Genomic DNA, 13,001 nt, shown 5'->3' on the forward strand with positions numbered 1-13,001 from the left:
ACATAGACGAAAAAAGAAATAGTCGTCATTTAGTAGTGCAAAATTTAGGGTTCATCTTTTACTGGGACACCTTATTTCTAAGGATTAGAGCGTTCGACGCGGGGATCTTCCCACTTATGTCACTGTTTTGCTCAAGCAACAAATAAGAAAGTGCTTGGGTAACTGGGCTGTAGAACCTATATGCATCTAACTTTGGTTGTCAAATAGTACGCCAGGAATACATTTTCTTTCTTTCTTTCTCAGTGATGGACAAATAATGTGGAAGTAGGTCCCGAATTCTGAAAATCATTGTTCAAAAAAGGCACCATTATGCAAGTTAATATATGCATCAAAGTCAGAAGAAAAATCACATAATCCTATATAAATATCCAATTATTTTCTATTAAATACAAAATTTTCAAAATATGCATTATGCATGAATTTCCTCTCAAGAAGGGCGAAACATGCAAACATTCATGGAAAAACTATGGTTATTTGGAACTGATTAGTCATAAAACAAATATCTGCAAAGTTTCAGAAATGTAAGCAGCTTATTTAGGAACGTGCATTTGCATGGAAATCCGGGCTCTAGTTATGACAAACAATGATTGCATGATTTTTGATTGAATTCTTATTTTAGGGAGTAGAAAGTGAGATGTGTCCAGGTTTTACGAATGCCTTGAAGGAAGGGAAGCCTACATATACGAAGTCGAACCCAACCCTTGCCGATGGTTTGGCTGTGCCTGTGGTTGGCTATAACTCATTTGCTACTGCATCCTCTCTTGTTGATAAAATGGTGAGTAATAGTTGGATTTAGTAGCTTATTTCCATCTCAGTATTAATTTTCCTATCATCATCATCATCATCATCATATAAAATAAACCCTCAAACCTGAACTTAAGGTTTTGGGAAGCTACGCTCTGCCTGTCATAACTCAGGGCAAAGAGCGAACGGTGGAGGAGTAACACCTCTCTAAAAACCTTGGTCGTACTGGCCCAGGTGATAGCACCTTGTAGGTCCCCTCTCCAGAGTTACGGAAGAAGATGGTCAGAGGGTTTGAAGGCGGACGATGACCTTACATCCCAGTGGCAGGAAAAGCAGAGGAACTATCATCATTTAGCAGTGTCTGTACTGTAGACAAGTAGCTGCATACAGCGTCTGTACTCCAAATGAGCGGCCTTCATTGACAACTGGCAGCAGCTATAAAATGCCTCCAACATCAGACGGAGTGATGCGTCGGCTGGATTATTTCTCAGTCGTATCTGTATCATGCAAAGTCATTTTTGGGGTTTGGAACAACGAGTTACGGTGTCCCCCTCAAGCAACGTGCGCAGTCCTTGCCTGAACGGTGTGGAAAGTTGGCGAGGGCTACGAATTAAGGGACGAAGAGGGCTGAAGTAGTAAATCCCATGATGTCTTGGCACGTTCAACATTGGTAACATGACTGGAAGAAGTAGTGAGGTGGTCAGTGTCCTTAAAGACCACCAAATTGACATCACGTGTGTTCAGAAGACTAAGTGGAAAGGAGCAAATTCAAGGGACACTGGGGAAGTTTCAAATGAGTTAAGATCATGTGTAGTTTGTGTGCGACTTTTTACATTTGTAAGAAAGAACAGTACTTCATTTACAGTTTCCGAACAGTATTTAGGACAATATAATGTGTACTGAAAGTGGGTTAATGATATCTTGTGAGATACATGATCGTTTAATAGTGATTTTTATACACAGATATTCTATTACTTTTGTGCCTAAATTTGATCCATAGATAACACTCCCAAGAAAGGCACTTTATATCGCATTTATAATCTTTGCCCTAAGTGTCAGCCATATTGATCGATTTGTCATGACTGTCATGGAAACCATGAAGAAGACTGACACTATGTATGTTTTTTCATGGCGTTGCCTAGGACACAGAGGTTGCTTAATTAATTATTGTTATTATACCTCTGGGACTAGCAGCCTCAGTTGTAAGAACGTAGATTGCCTCGTAACATCTTCTTAAAGCCTATTTCAGCTTTTGCATGATGAAAACCACTCGTGAAACTGCCCCAGGAGGTAACCAATCCTTCATCAATGCAATCGACACATTCGGGCATTCGTATATTGGGGAGCCTGAAACATACTTGTGTCTAGCGCCTGACAATGTTAAGCCACTCAGCTGCGCTCGGGCGAGATTTGTTGGCTATACTCGGCCGTACTCGAGTGAGATCTGTCGACTGTACTCGGCCGTGCTCGGGTGACATCAGTCGGCTATGTTCTACTGGCGCACATGAAGATAGTTATGGAATATCAGTGTCCAAATATTAGGCAATATCCTCATTACAATTACTAACTAGTATATTTGTTATGGACTTTGTAATATTGAACTTTCAGATAGCAATGGGACCAGTATTCTAATGTTACTATAATATGATAGAAGCTTGAGACATGTTATCACTTCACAGAAACTAGGAAACGAACAGCAGGAGTAATCCGAAAGGTTATAAGACAAGTGGATGAAGTTGAAAACTTTAGTAAGAACAGCACAAGAGACTTTTACCGAGTATTCAAAAGCAGATTGTAAGGGTGCAGAAGAAAGGGATTAATTTTCCATGATCGACAAGGCAGAGTGGCAATAAAGAACGAAGAAGTGTATTATTCTAGCTGAGTATTTTAAGGAGCTACTAAATTGTGAAACATCGAAAGAGAAATTGACAACAACGATACCTTAGGAGTATAAACAACCAAAATGCACCACACCAGGAGAAGTAGAAAGAGCCATCATGGAACTGAAGGATGACAAAGCAACAGGAGAAGACCAGATATCTGATGAAATGATAAAGTGGGAAGGTGTAAATATGCTAGCAAATATGTTCAATCTTATGTAAGATATTTGGAAAAAAGAAAGAATAACCGAAGCTTGGGAGACTGCAATCGAAGCGTTGAGTTCAAGAAGGGGACTATTCCCTCAGCAGTCATTTCGATAAAAACAACAAAAACGTTATAAATTGCATAAATTTGCAGTAGGCTTAATTTATTTTGTACATTTGGGTTTCGTATGTCATCTGTATGTATAATAAAAGAGTTTTGTCTGTACATTGCTCAGAATTTAAAAAGAATGGTATTTCTGTATCGGTCATGTCCACAGTAACAAGGAAATGCACTTTTTACTTTTCCGTAATTTCTGTCTGTCCGTCTGTCCGTCTGTCTGTCTGTCTGTCTGTCTGTCTGTCTGTCTGTCTGTCTGTCTGTCTGTCTGTATGTATGTATGTTTGTATGTATGTATGTATGTATGTATGTATGTATGTATGTATAGTATGTATATATGTATGTACACGCATCACTAGAAAACGGCTAAAGAGAATTGAATGAAAATCGGTATGTAAAGTCAGGGAATAAGTCGCTAGAATCTAGGCTATAAATAATTTTATTCACGCTGATAGAAATGGTAGTTTAGGGGAAGGCCTAAAATTTAATATTCAAATATTTTTGTTGTTAGTGGTCCTATCTTAATGAAAATTTGTAAGTAAAGTTGAGGAATAAGTCGCTACAATCTAGGCTATAAATAATTCTATTCACCCTAGTGAAATGGTAGTTTAGGGGAAAGCCAAAATTTAATTGTTGCATTTGCTGGCAGGACCTAGTGTTTACAGTGCACTATGTCTTCTGGTATGGGCTAGAGCAATTTTGTTACTTTCATTGATCTGTCTCTGTCTTATCCTTGGCTTTGACAATATGAAAGTGACTGAGGTATGAGCGATGCTAGTAATGCCATTCCATATGCAGCCTGTCCCTGCTGATTGGTGTGAAAACGTTGCTCATAGGGTCGGTTGGTGCATGCATTTCAGTGGGCTTGGCAGACTGATATGTAATAGCAACTTCTGGCTCGATGAGGAAAGCAACGAGAAACTACCTCACTCCTCATTTCCCTAGTACGCCTCTTCAGCAATGCCTAGGCCATCTATGACAGCTGATGGCAGAGCTGTTGAGGATCCAACCAGCCTTAGGGCTGAAGACAGAACATACATACACATTTACGTTATTAGTCGTCCTATTTCAATGAAAATTGGTATGCTTAGTCGGAGAATGAGTCACTATAATCTAGGCTATAAATAATTGTATTCATGCTGAGTGAAATGGTAGTTTAGGGGAAGGCCTAAAATTTAATTCTCAAATATTTATATTATTAGTGGTTGTATCGATAAATATTGCATAACAAAAGTTATATAGAATTAAATTTCTGACCATTTATGTCTTATAAATTTTTACTTCTACCAGACTGTCCTATGTATCCTTGTTTACATGTTTGGCATGTTAATTTGTAAATTCCTGATTTGTTGAATATACATTTATTCTCTATCTTATCTGAAATGAAAATGATCTTATTAGTATTATTATCTGTTTTATATGCGACATAGATGTTCTTTTTCCTGAAAATTTTAGCCAGTTGATAAGAATTCTTATTTCGAAAAGTTAGGACTGCAAATTTCTTTTTCCTTTTGCTCTTTAATTAAAGTTGTTTTTGGTTCATTTTTCACTGTATTTATCATTCTATTAATAAATCTTTTGGAATATCCGTTACTACGAGCAATTTGATGGATTATATTTATCTCTCTATTATGATTCTTCTTAGACATAGGTATGTTCATAGCTCTATTAATTAAACTGTAAAATGTTGCCTATTTATGTTGACCTGGATGATTGGAGTCATTTCTTATAATAGTATCTGTTTGAGAAGCTTTTCTGCAAATTTGAAAATCAAAATAACCAGAATTTCTAGTAACTGTTAAATCTAAATAATTTAAAGTCCTATCATTTTCAGATTCCAACGTAAAATGCACTTGTTTATCCAAAGTATTTAAATACTCTAATATACCATCAGGTTTAACCTTTTCTTCATCGATAATAACAAATATATCTGACCACTGAGGAAGGGAATGGTTGAGATTTCCCGAAACATGTTTGGTTTAATAAATAGTTTTTCTTTCATTTAATGAGTGTATTGATCAAGGCGGATTCAAATAAACTATTTTAAATAGTTATATTATACATTCAGACTAGTCAATACGGACCAAACACAATATTAACCTATCATGGCTAAATTTATTAACAAGGAAATATATGGCGTACTGCAGAAAACCTACTGTTGTGCACCTAAGTGTACAAAAAATGAACATCTGTACGATTCCTATTTTGGCCTGTACAGGCATCTGAGAAAATATACAGTTTTCTTATTGTACATGATTTTCAATAAAACTTATTACCAGCGGAACAACTTCATTTGGGGCTTTCCTAGCAGTTGTCTCATCATACACATACATGAAGGCTTTATCATCAGAGAACCTGTATATCCCAGAAACAGAAACCCAAGGTTGTCAGTAATAAAACATGTCCCCAACTGGTATGCATGGAACTGGAATGTTCTGCATATACGGTAATCAAAAGTTGCTGTTTCTCATTCCTCTTAACTAGTTCCTCACCTCTTTTCCTGCTATCATAAAATGATTTTGCTCTTAATTTACAAAGTTTAAGTTCATTTTCTGCTTTTATCTTTAAATCCATGTTTGTTTCATTGTTGATTTTACATTTAAGTTGTTTACAAATCCCACACATATCCACCCTAGGATGACCAGATCCATAGTTAAAATGGTTTTTGAAATAGTCATAGAAATAATGGTATTTCAGTTTAGGATTGAATACATTTTTATCACCTCCATTGGATTTTATATCTTGATATTTCCAGATCGTACTTCTCCATGAAAAGCTCCCATTACTTCTGAACCAATAGGTTACATGATAAATACTTTTATTTTCTACCAGTTTTTCCATTATGCACAACCCTATATGGAAATAAACCAATGAACACTTGTATTAACATATTGGTATCCTCTGGAATCCTGTGCTGTTGGTTGTGCCTCCCTCGACGATCTCTTGGCGAACACACACCCTCCTGGACAAGTTAACATATCCTTTCTAATCATTGCTTGGTAATGCCGTGAAGTGCTACAAATGTCTTTTTGAATACGACAGTGTCGTGCAAACCAACTTTAACCTAAGAGAGAATAAAATGTATTCATGTATTACAATTCCACTTTTCTGTTATAGCTTATTATATATCTATTCACAGATTTCTTACCCACCTTGTAGTAGTAGTTCGCTGACCTTGGCCGGTGTTGTAAACTATTTTCCCGTGGTTTTCTGGTCTTATGTATGTAAGGCACAATGAGGGAGCATAGATAGGTGTCCTGTGCATCCTTGCTTTCCATTCTATTAAACTCATTCGAATCGTGACATATTTTATTGAAACATTTCCTTTTGCATCCGTAAGTAGAAAAAACAGGGCAAACACTATTTGATAATGATATTTTAAGGGAACATTCGATAAACAATTTAGAACTGTAGCCCTCACTCAACAGTATATTCGGTGTTGTGGTTATAAATGAATACCCAGCCTATTATTATAAATATTTATCTGCAGTCTGCACCAGTTTGTCTTGCTGGAACATGTTCTCCTTTCGAATGTTCATGTTCTTCACAATTTACGTTCTTCATTTTCAAAATATTTCTTTTCCAAAGTCCAAATCTCCGTTTTTCCGTTTCTGTCAAGTAGCAAACAGATTCATGCAAGAAGAGGACTTGTCATTTAACAAGCCCCTTTTCCAACTTAACACATGAATTTTCCTAGGTACCAAGTGTGCAACAAGCCCATTTTTATGTTGAATAATGCAGAGTACACTGGTATACACCACTCAGATACCGTAAAATAGTGGACTTGTCCCCTTCTTGAAATGAGCGCTTTAATTATATGTCCCATTCACAAGAAAGGAGACCCTAAAGATGTGAACAACTATAGGGGAATTTCTCTACTATCTGTCGTGTATAAGATCCTATAAAAATTATGTTAAACAGAATGGAAGAACAGACAGCAGACCAAATTTATAAATACCAAACAGGGTTCAGTAAGGGAAGATCATGTGTTGAACAAATTTACATCCTCAAATCCATTACAAAGATCAGAAAACTCTGAAGTAAACCAGGAATCATGGCATTTGTAGATTTTCAGAAGGCGCACGACACAGTCGACAAGCGTTGTTCAACATACTAGTGGAATTCGGTGTTTATCACAAAACCAGTTCTTTGATGAAAGAAACACTCACCCACACTACATGTAAAGTAACGTTCGAAGGAGAAGTAACAGAACCATTTGAGGTCAAGACGTGATTAAGGCAGGGTGATAGCCTTTCACCAATACTGTTTAACAAGGTATTAGAGAAAATAATTAGACTTTGGAGAACAGAATGTCAATAGGAAAGCATGAGTGGTGTACAGCTATGTTGTAAGAAAGTTAACCTGAACGTGGATTGTTTGACTTTTGCCGATGATATAGTGATTTTAAAGTGACACGTAAGATCAAGGTAAGAAGATGTTACGCAAGCTTGAAGAAATTGCAAGAAAGGCAGGACTAAAAATATCATATGATGAGACTCGAGTAATGAACACGCTGACAGACTGGGAAATGGAACACGGGTAGATAAAGAAATTATCCAAATTCAAGTAGCTCGGTGGGTGGTTACAGTTAAATGGTGTTGGTAATAAAGCGAATAAGAGTAGGATCAGGAAAACAGAATTAGCTTACAAACTCACACAAAACGGTACAACAAAAAGTCATTGTCAATAAGAACAAAATTAAGACACTACAATGCAGTAATAAGATCAAGAGCACTGTATGCATCGGAATGTCCAACCCACAACAGAAAAACACAAGGTGAGAGGTTTTGGGAGCAGAAGAGCAGGAAGATGAGAAGCAGAAGCATAAGCTAAGCATGGTACATAGAAGGCAGAAACGCATGTAAAAAATAATGTAGTTAATCCAGAATTGTATTGATGTACTGGTCAGCGAGAAGTTACAAGATTATATATCTTAAAAGTCGACTGCGTATCTGAATGCTTAAAGTCGGCGAAGACTGACATGTGTGAAGTGAACCTTTGAGCCATCTCATGTCACGCTATGCAAATCAGTTGTCCCGACGATGGGAAGAAAAGTTTCTGGGATAGCTTTAACACACATCTGGAGCCAACTGCACAAGAGGAACATACCAAAACTGAAGGTGACTTCAATTGACATGTCGGGCAAGAAAGAGAGGGCTATGAACAGCAACATGGTGATCAATGTTTTGGCATGGACAATGAAGATAGATGTCGCATCTTTAACTACCGGTATACTGAAAAACAGTAGTGGCAAGTATCTTCTTTAAGAAGAGGAAATCCCAGCTGATTACCTACAACAGTGGAAGGCATACAACTTAAATCGTCTACTAGGTGATCCGCCGATGTGACCTGAAGTTGGTGACAAATACAAAGGTTACGCCATCCGTCTACATTGCTCATTAGCATCGTCAGCTTGCCCAGGATAGAAGACAGGACGTTATTCACCAGAGAAGAGAGCAAAGGATGGTATTGGAAAGGATAAAATGGTGGTGGTTAGGCAAATACAAACAACAACCTGTAGGTGCCTTAATGGAAATGAAAGTCGACTTCAGTCAATCAGAGTCACCCGCATGGAATAATGTAGCCAGCGATATCTACGCAGCGCCTCTTGAAGTACTAGCGACAACCAAACCTGGAAGCGATTTTTAGGCATCTGGCGTGTGTTATGCTTGCACAATGAACATCCCTGTTGACATTTTGTTTAATCCATTTGATGTAGGCTTCAGGGACGTTGTAATTGGCACCACAGCAGCATACTCTTTCGTGGGCGCTTCTGGTACTACTACTGTATCTTCTGCTACCTCTAATAGTGCTGCTGAAAACAAAGACTTGTGATAAGAGTATAGGGAGGTAAGGATGTAAGGATGAGATAAAGTTGTTAGTATTAAATTGTAGAAGTACTGTGCAGAAAGGAATAGAATTAAGTATGTAATAGATAAATTTTTACCAGAGAGTATAACAGTAGTTGCACGATGACGAAGAAGTTATATTACGGATGAGGACTTTTTCTCGTGGGACTGGAGTGTTCATCGTAGAGACAGGATGAGAATGGTAGAAGAAGGAGTATTCATATTGGTGAAAGAGCAATTTGTAAGCTACACACAATAACTAAGAATGGAAAACATGAAATTCTAGGTGAAAGGCTCATCTCAACCTAATATATTTTGGAGTGTACAGACCTGGAAGGAGTGATACTGAAGTGATGTGGAATTATAAAATATAAAATATAATCAGCTACGTGGGGAAAGACTCAGAAATTTAGCCCCCGTAAATCCATGGAAAACACATACTTCTGTAGCAGGTAATCTCATCTCACAAAATGTTAACTGGGAAGGAAGTGTAAATGACAAAAAAGCATGGCCAATAAATGGTAAATAAGGCCAGTTCACCTAGAGCCACCGGCGAGTGCAGACGTACGGAGTGGAGGGTCCCGGGAGTGGGAGAGAGTGTTGGAAGTCAGCGAGGTGCTTACAGGCAATGATTGGTACAGAGCAGTACAGGGCGAGCATAGGTGGTTGGGAGGGAAGGAAGAAGAAAGAAGAAGTGAAGACAAGAAGATATAGAATAGAACTGGTTAAAATAGGATACTTTGTACTTTCTGCAGCGGTGATTTTGATATTGCTTTGGATCGGGGGAGTAGAACTGAACCCAGGTCCGACTTCCAGAGGAAACAATCAGAAAAATCGTAAAAGAGGTGGTAGCAGAGACATGTCCCTTCGAACAAATCAAGAACATGATCAAGGAACAAACGAGGGAGTTTGAAAAAATGAAGGGGTGGTTTCAGGAAAAGGTAGAAGACACAGCTGCACAGGTGAGAAGAAATGGTGAAGAAGTTTCAGCATTAAGAGAGGAGATAGGGAGATTGGAAGAGGAGATATCGAAACTGAAAGCCGACGTAGTTGTTAACACCCGAAGTCGCAGAAATAAATGTTTATTTATATATGGAGTGCAAGAGGGTAAGAAGGAAGATAAGACGAGTATAATTTATAAAGTAGTGGACATAATTCAGGGTAAAATGAAAATAAATTTCAGTGAAGTGGACATTGATGATGTGATAAGAGTGGGAAGATTTAGAGGTAATAGGCCTATCAAAGTGCAATTATTTTCTACATTGATGGCTGATACAGTGGTGCGTAATGCAGGTAATGTGCAAGGAGAAAAAATATGGATAAGGAGGGACATGGGAGCTGAAGAGTGGAGGAATGAAAGAACCCTTAAAAAACACATGATACGAGCTAGGCAGCAAGGGTTGAATGCAGTCATCAGAGGTCAGGAATTAGTGGTGACAGGCAACAAATGGAGGAGAATATGGTCGGTGAATAGACTGATGGACCTAGAACGGAGGATGAAACAAGATGAGGAGGCTAAGAGAAGTGTAGTGAATAATGGGGATGACAAACGAGTGGAGGATAGTAGGCAAGTGAAAGATAACGAGGGTAGAAGTGTAATTATAGGAAGTAGTACTGAAAAGTGTCAAGAGAGACAGAGCGAGGTGCTAAGTGGAAGTATGAACAACGGTAAGGAAAGAGCAGTGGACGGACAGTGCAGGAGAGAGGCGGAAGAACAAAGGGGTGATGGGGGAAAGGAGAGTGAGCAACAAGAAGCTGAGAGAGCTGAGTGTAGTGGTGTAGTTTGGCAAGATCAGGGCATAAAAGTAAGGCCAGAGTTAACCCGTGAGTACCTAGCGCGGAATCTGAGTAGGAGCGCAGGGAGAGATAGAAGATATACGGACATGATGAGAGACATGAAAAGTAATGAGGGTTTTGTTACAAGAAGTAAAAAAAACAATAATATAGCGAGTAAGTAAGTAATTAAGGACGTGGAAGCTGAAATGTTGTGATGGAGAAGTGGTATATAAGTTATGATATGTTATAGGGTTGAAATGTGGTGTTGGAGAAGTGGTGGTATAAGATGGTGGATGGCAGTTTGTTGATATATGAAGCTGGAGGAGTGGTGGTAAATGTGGTGTGGGATAAGTGTTATATCGTTGGAATGTGGTGTGGGAGAAGTGGTGATGTAAGTAGAGGTGGTATAGAATGTGGAGTTGGTGTTGTACTGCTGAGATGTGGTGTTGGAGGTATTGAAGGCTTAGTAATTATGATTAGGTGATGTATGGTTTGGTATTATGTACGGTTTGGTATGGAGATGGTTTATTTACGGCTGATTTCGTGGGAGTTGGGAGGTGGTATTATTGTATTGGTGTCTGGTATGGCTATTTAATTTTTGGAGCTGGAAAGAGGTGAGTTTATTATCATGTTGTATTGTATTGGTGTCTGGTATAAATGCTGAGTGATGGCAGACGAGTGTGTGTTAGGGCTGAAATGTGGTGTTGGAAGTAGAGGTGGTATATGTGGAAATGTGGTGTTGGAAAGGTATGGAGATGTAGTAATATTTGTAAATTTTGGTTTGGTAGAAGATGGAGTTTTCAGTAGGTAATTATGATGGGTAATAGGATGAGTATGTGTGTATGGTAAATTGAGTAAGCTATGATATGGTATAGGGTTGAAATGTGGTGTTGGAGAAGTGGTGGTATAAGATGGTGGATGGCAGAAGGTGAGTGTATTTGTGGAAGGAGTTGAGCTGGTATGCTGAAGTGTGGCGTTGGAAGTATTGAAGGCTTAGTATTTATGATTAATTTATGATTAATATATGATTTATGATTAATTTATGAGGTGTTATGTGTTATGATTTAGGAGGTGTCATATAGTTGGAATGTGGAGGGGAGAAGTGGTGAACTGGAAAGAGGTGAATTACTATCAATGTGTAAATTTTGGTTTGTTTGTATGGAGAGGAGGAAGATATATGAGGTTGGAGAGGTGTTAGTATATGCGTGATTGGTATTTGTTATTCATTGCCGAAACTGTTGGGAGATGGAGAGGTAAATTTTATTATGAAGGATTATGGCGGAATAAATTGAAAGGAAGCAAAGTTAATGCGGATTGGTAAATGGATTGGAATGCAATGATGGAATATGGCTGGTTGGAATGCAACCTGGTAATGCTGCTGTTGCAGCTTATGCTGGAGTAGGTCAGGGAACAATAGAGGTGATGAAAATGCTGAAGTAAGAAGGTTGCGTACGTGAGAGTGATAACAAGCAGGGAGTTGTAACACCAGCAGTAGAATGTAAACATTGACCAGGCTGTTGTGAATTGATGTAGATGGAGTTGGTCCTGGTATAAAACCGGGACGGTATTGTTCATTGCATTTTATGTTATTTAGTATATAGTGGAGAGGGGTGGCTCAGGTTGGACTATGCTTATTAATCTTATTAGTTATTTATTATTATTATTGTGAACATGTATTCGGGGCTGAACGCCTGTTTTGTTCACTAATAAATACAATACAATACAATACAAATGGTAAATAAGTTAATCCAAGAAGAACAGCTGAATCAGAATGTGACAGAACCAGCTAGATGGCAAAATACTTTAGACGTGGTGCTGATAAAACCAGATAGACTCTATGGAGAAATTGAAGTGATTGATGTTATAAGTGACCATGAAGCTGTTTTCCTCGTAGTTAAAACCAAATGTGACAGAAAGAAAGTTGGTAATACTAGGACTGCTAACAAAGGCATAAGGGAATTTATGAAAAGTAATTGTGATCGGTGTAGTATGGTAAATAAAAACGTAAACATCCCATGGAATACGATTAAAGTAATTGTTGAGAAGTGTGAAAATATATATGTACCGGTACTTTTAAATGCGGTTAGGAATGGGAAAGACCCACTTCATTATAACAGAGAAATATATTAAGAAGGAAGTCTAGGTTAGAAAGAAATATTGATAGGAATATTGTTGTGGAAGTCAGGGTAGACTGAACTTACTAGAAAATTGAATGTAGCGAGAAAGTCAGCTAAGAATAACATGATGGAAAACATAATTGGCAACCATATGAATTTAATAAAATGGAAGGTTATGCATTGGTACTTTAAGACAGAAATAGGTTCCAAGAAAGATATTCCTGAAATCATTAATGAATAATGTGAATGTATATGTGAGAACTGCAGAAGGCAAAAGAAAAGAGAGTTGAATCTGAGGAAAATATCCAGGTAG

The 13,001-nt window shown here is 38.0% G+C and overlaps 1 protein-coding gene across 1 annotated transcript in view; it reads left to right on the forward strand.

Annotated features, from left to right (window-relative positions):
* The window catches only part of LOC136857268 (L-threonine ammonia-lyase-like), a 163,483-nt gene that overhangs the window by 100,676 nt on the left and 49,806 nt on the right, over nucleotides 1-13,001 (forward strand). Inside the window, exon 5 of the mRNA XM_067135782.2 lies at nucleotides 620-775. Within this exon, the coding sequence (XP_066991883.2) occupies nucleotides 620-775 (156 nt within the window). The remainder of the gene's footprint in view (nucleotides 1-619; nucleotides 776-13,001) is intronic.

The sequence above is a fragment of the Anabrus simplex genome, chromosome 1 (genome assembly GCF_040414725.1).
Source record: "Anabrus simplex isolate iqAnaSimp1 chromosome 1, ASM4041472v1, whole genome shotgun sequence".
Lineage (NCBI taxonomy): Eukaryota > Metazoa > Arthropoda > Insecta > Orthoptera > Tettigoniidae > Anabrus > Anabrus simplex.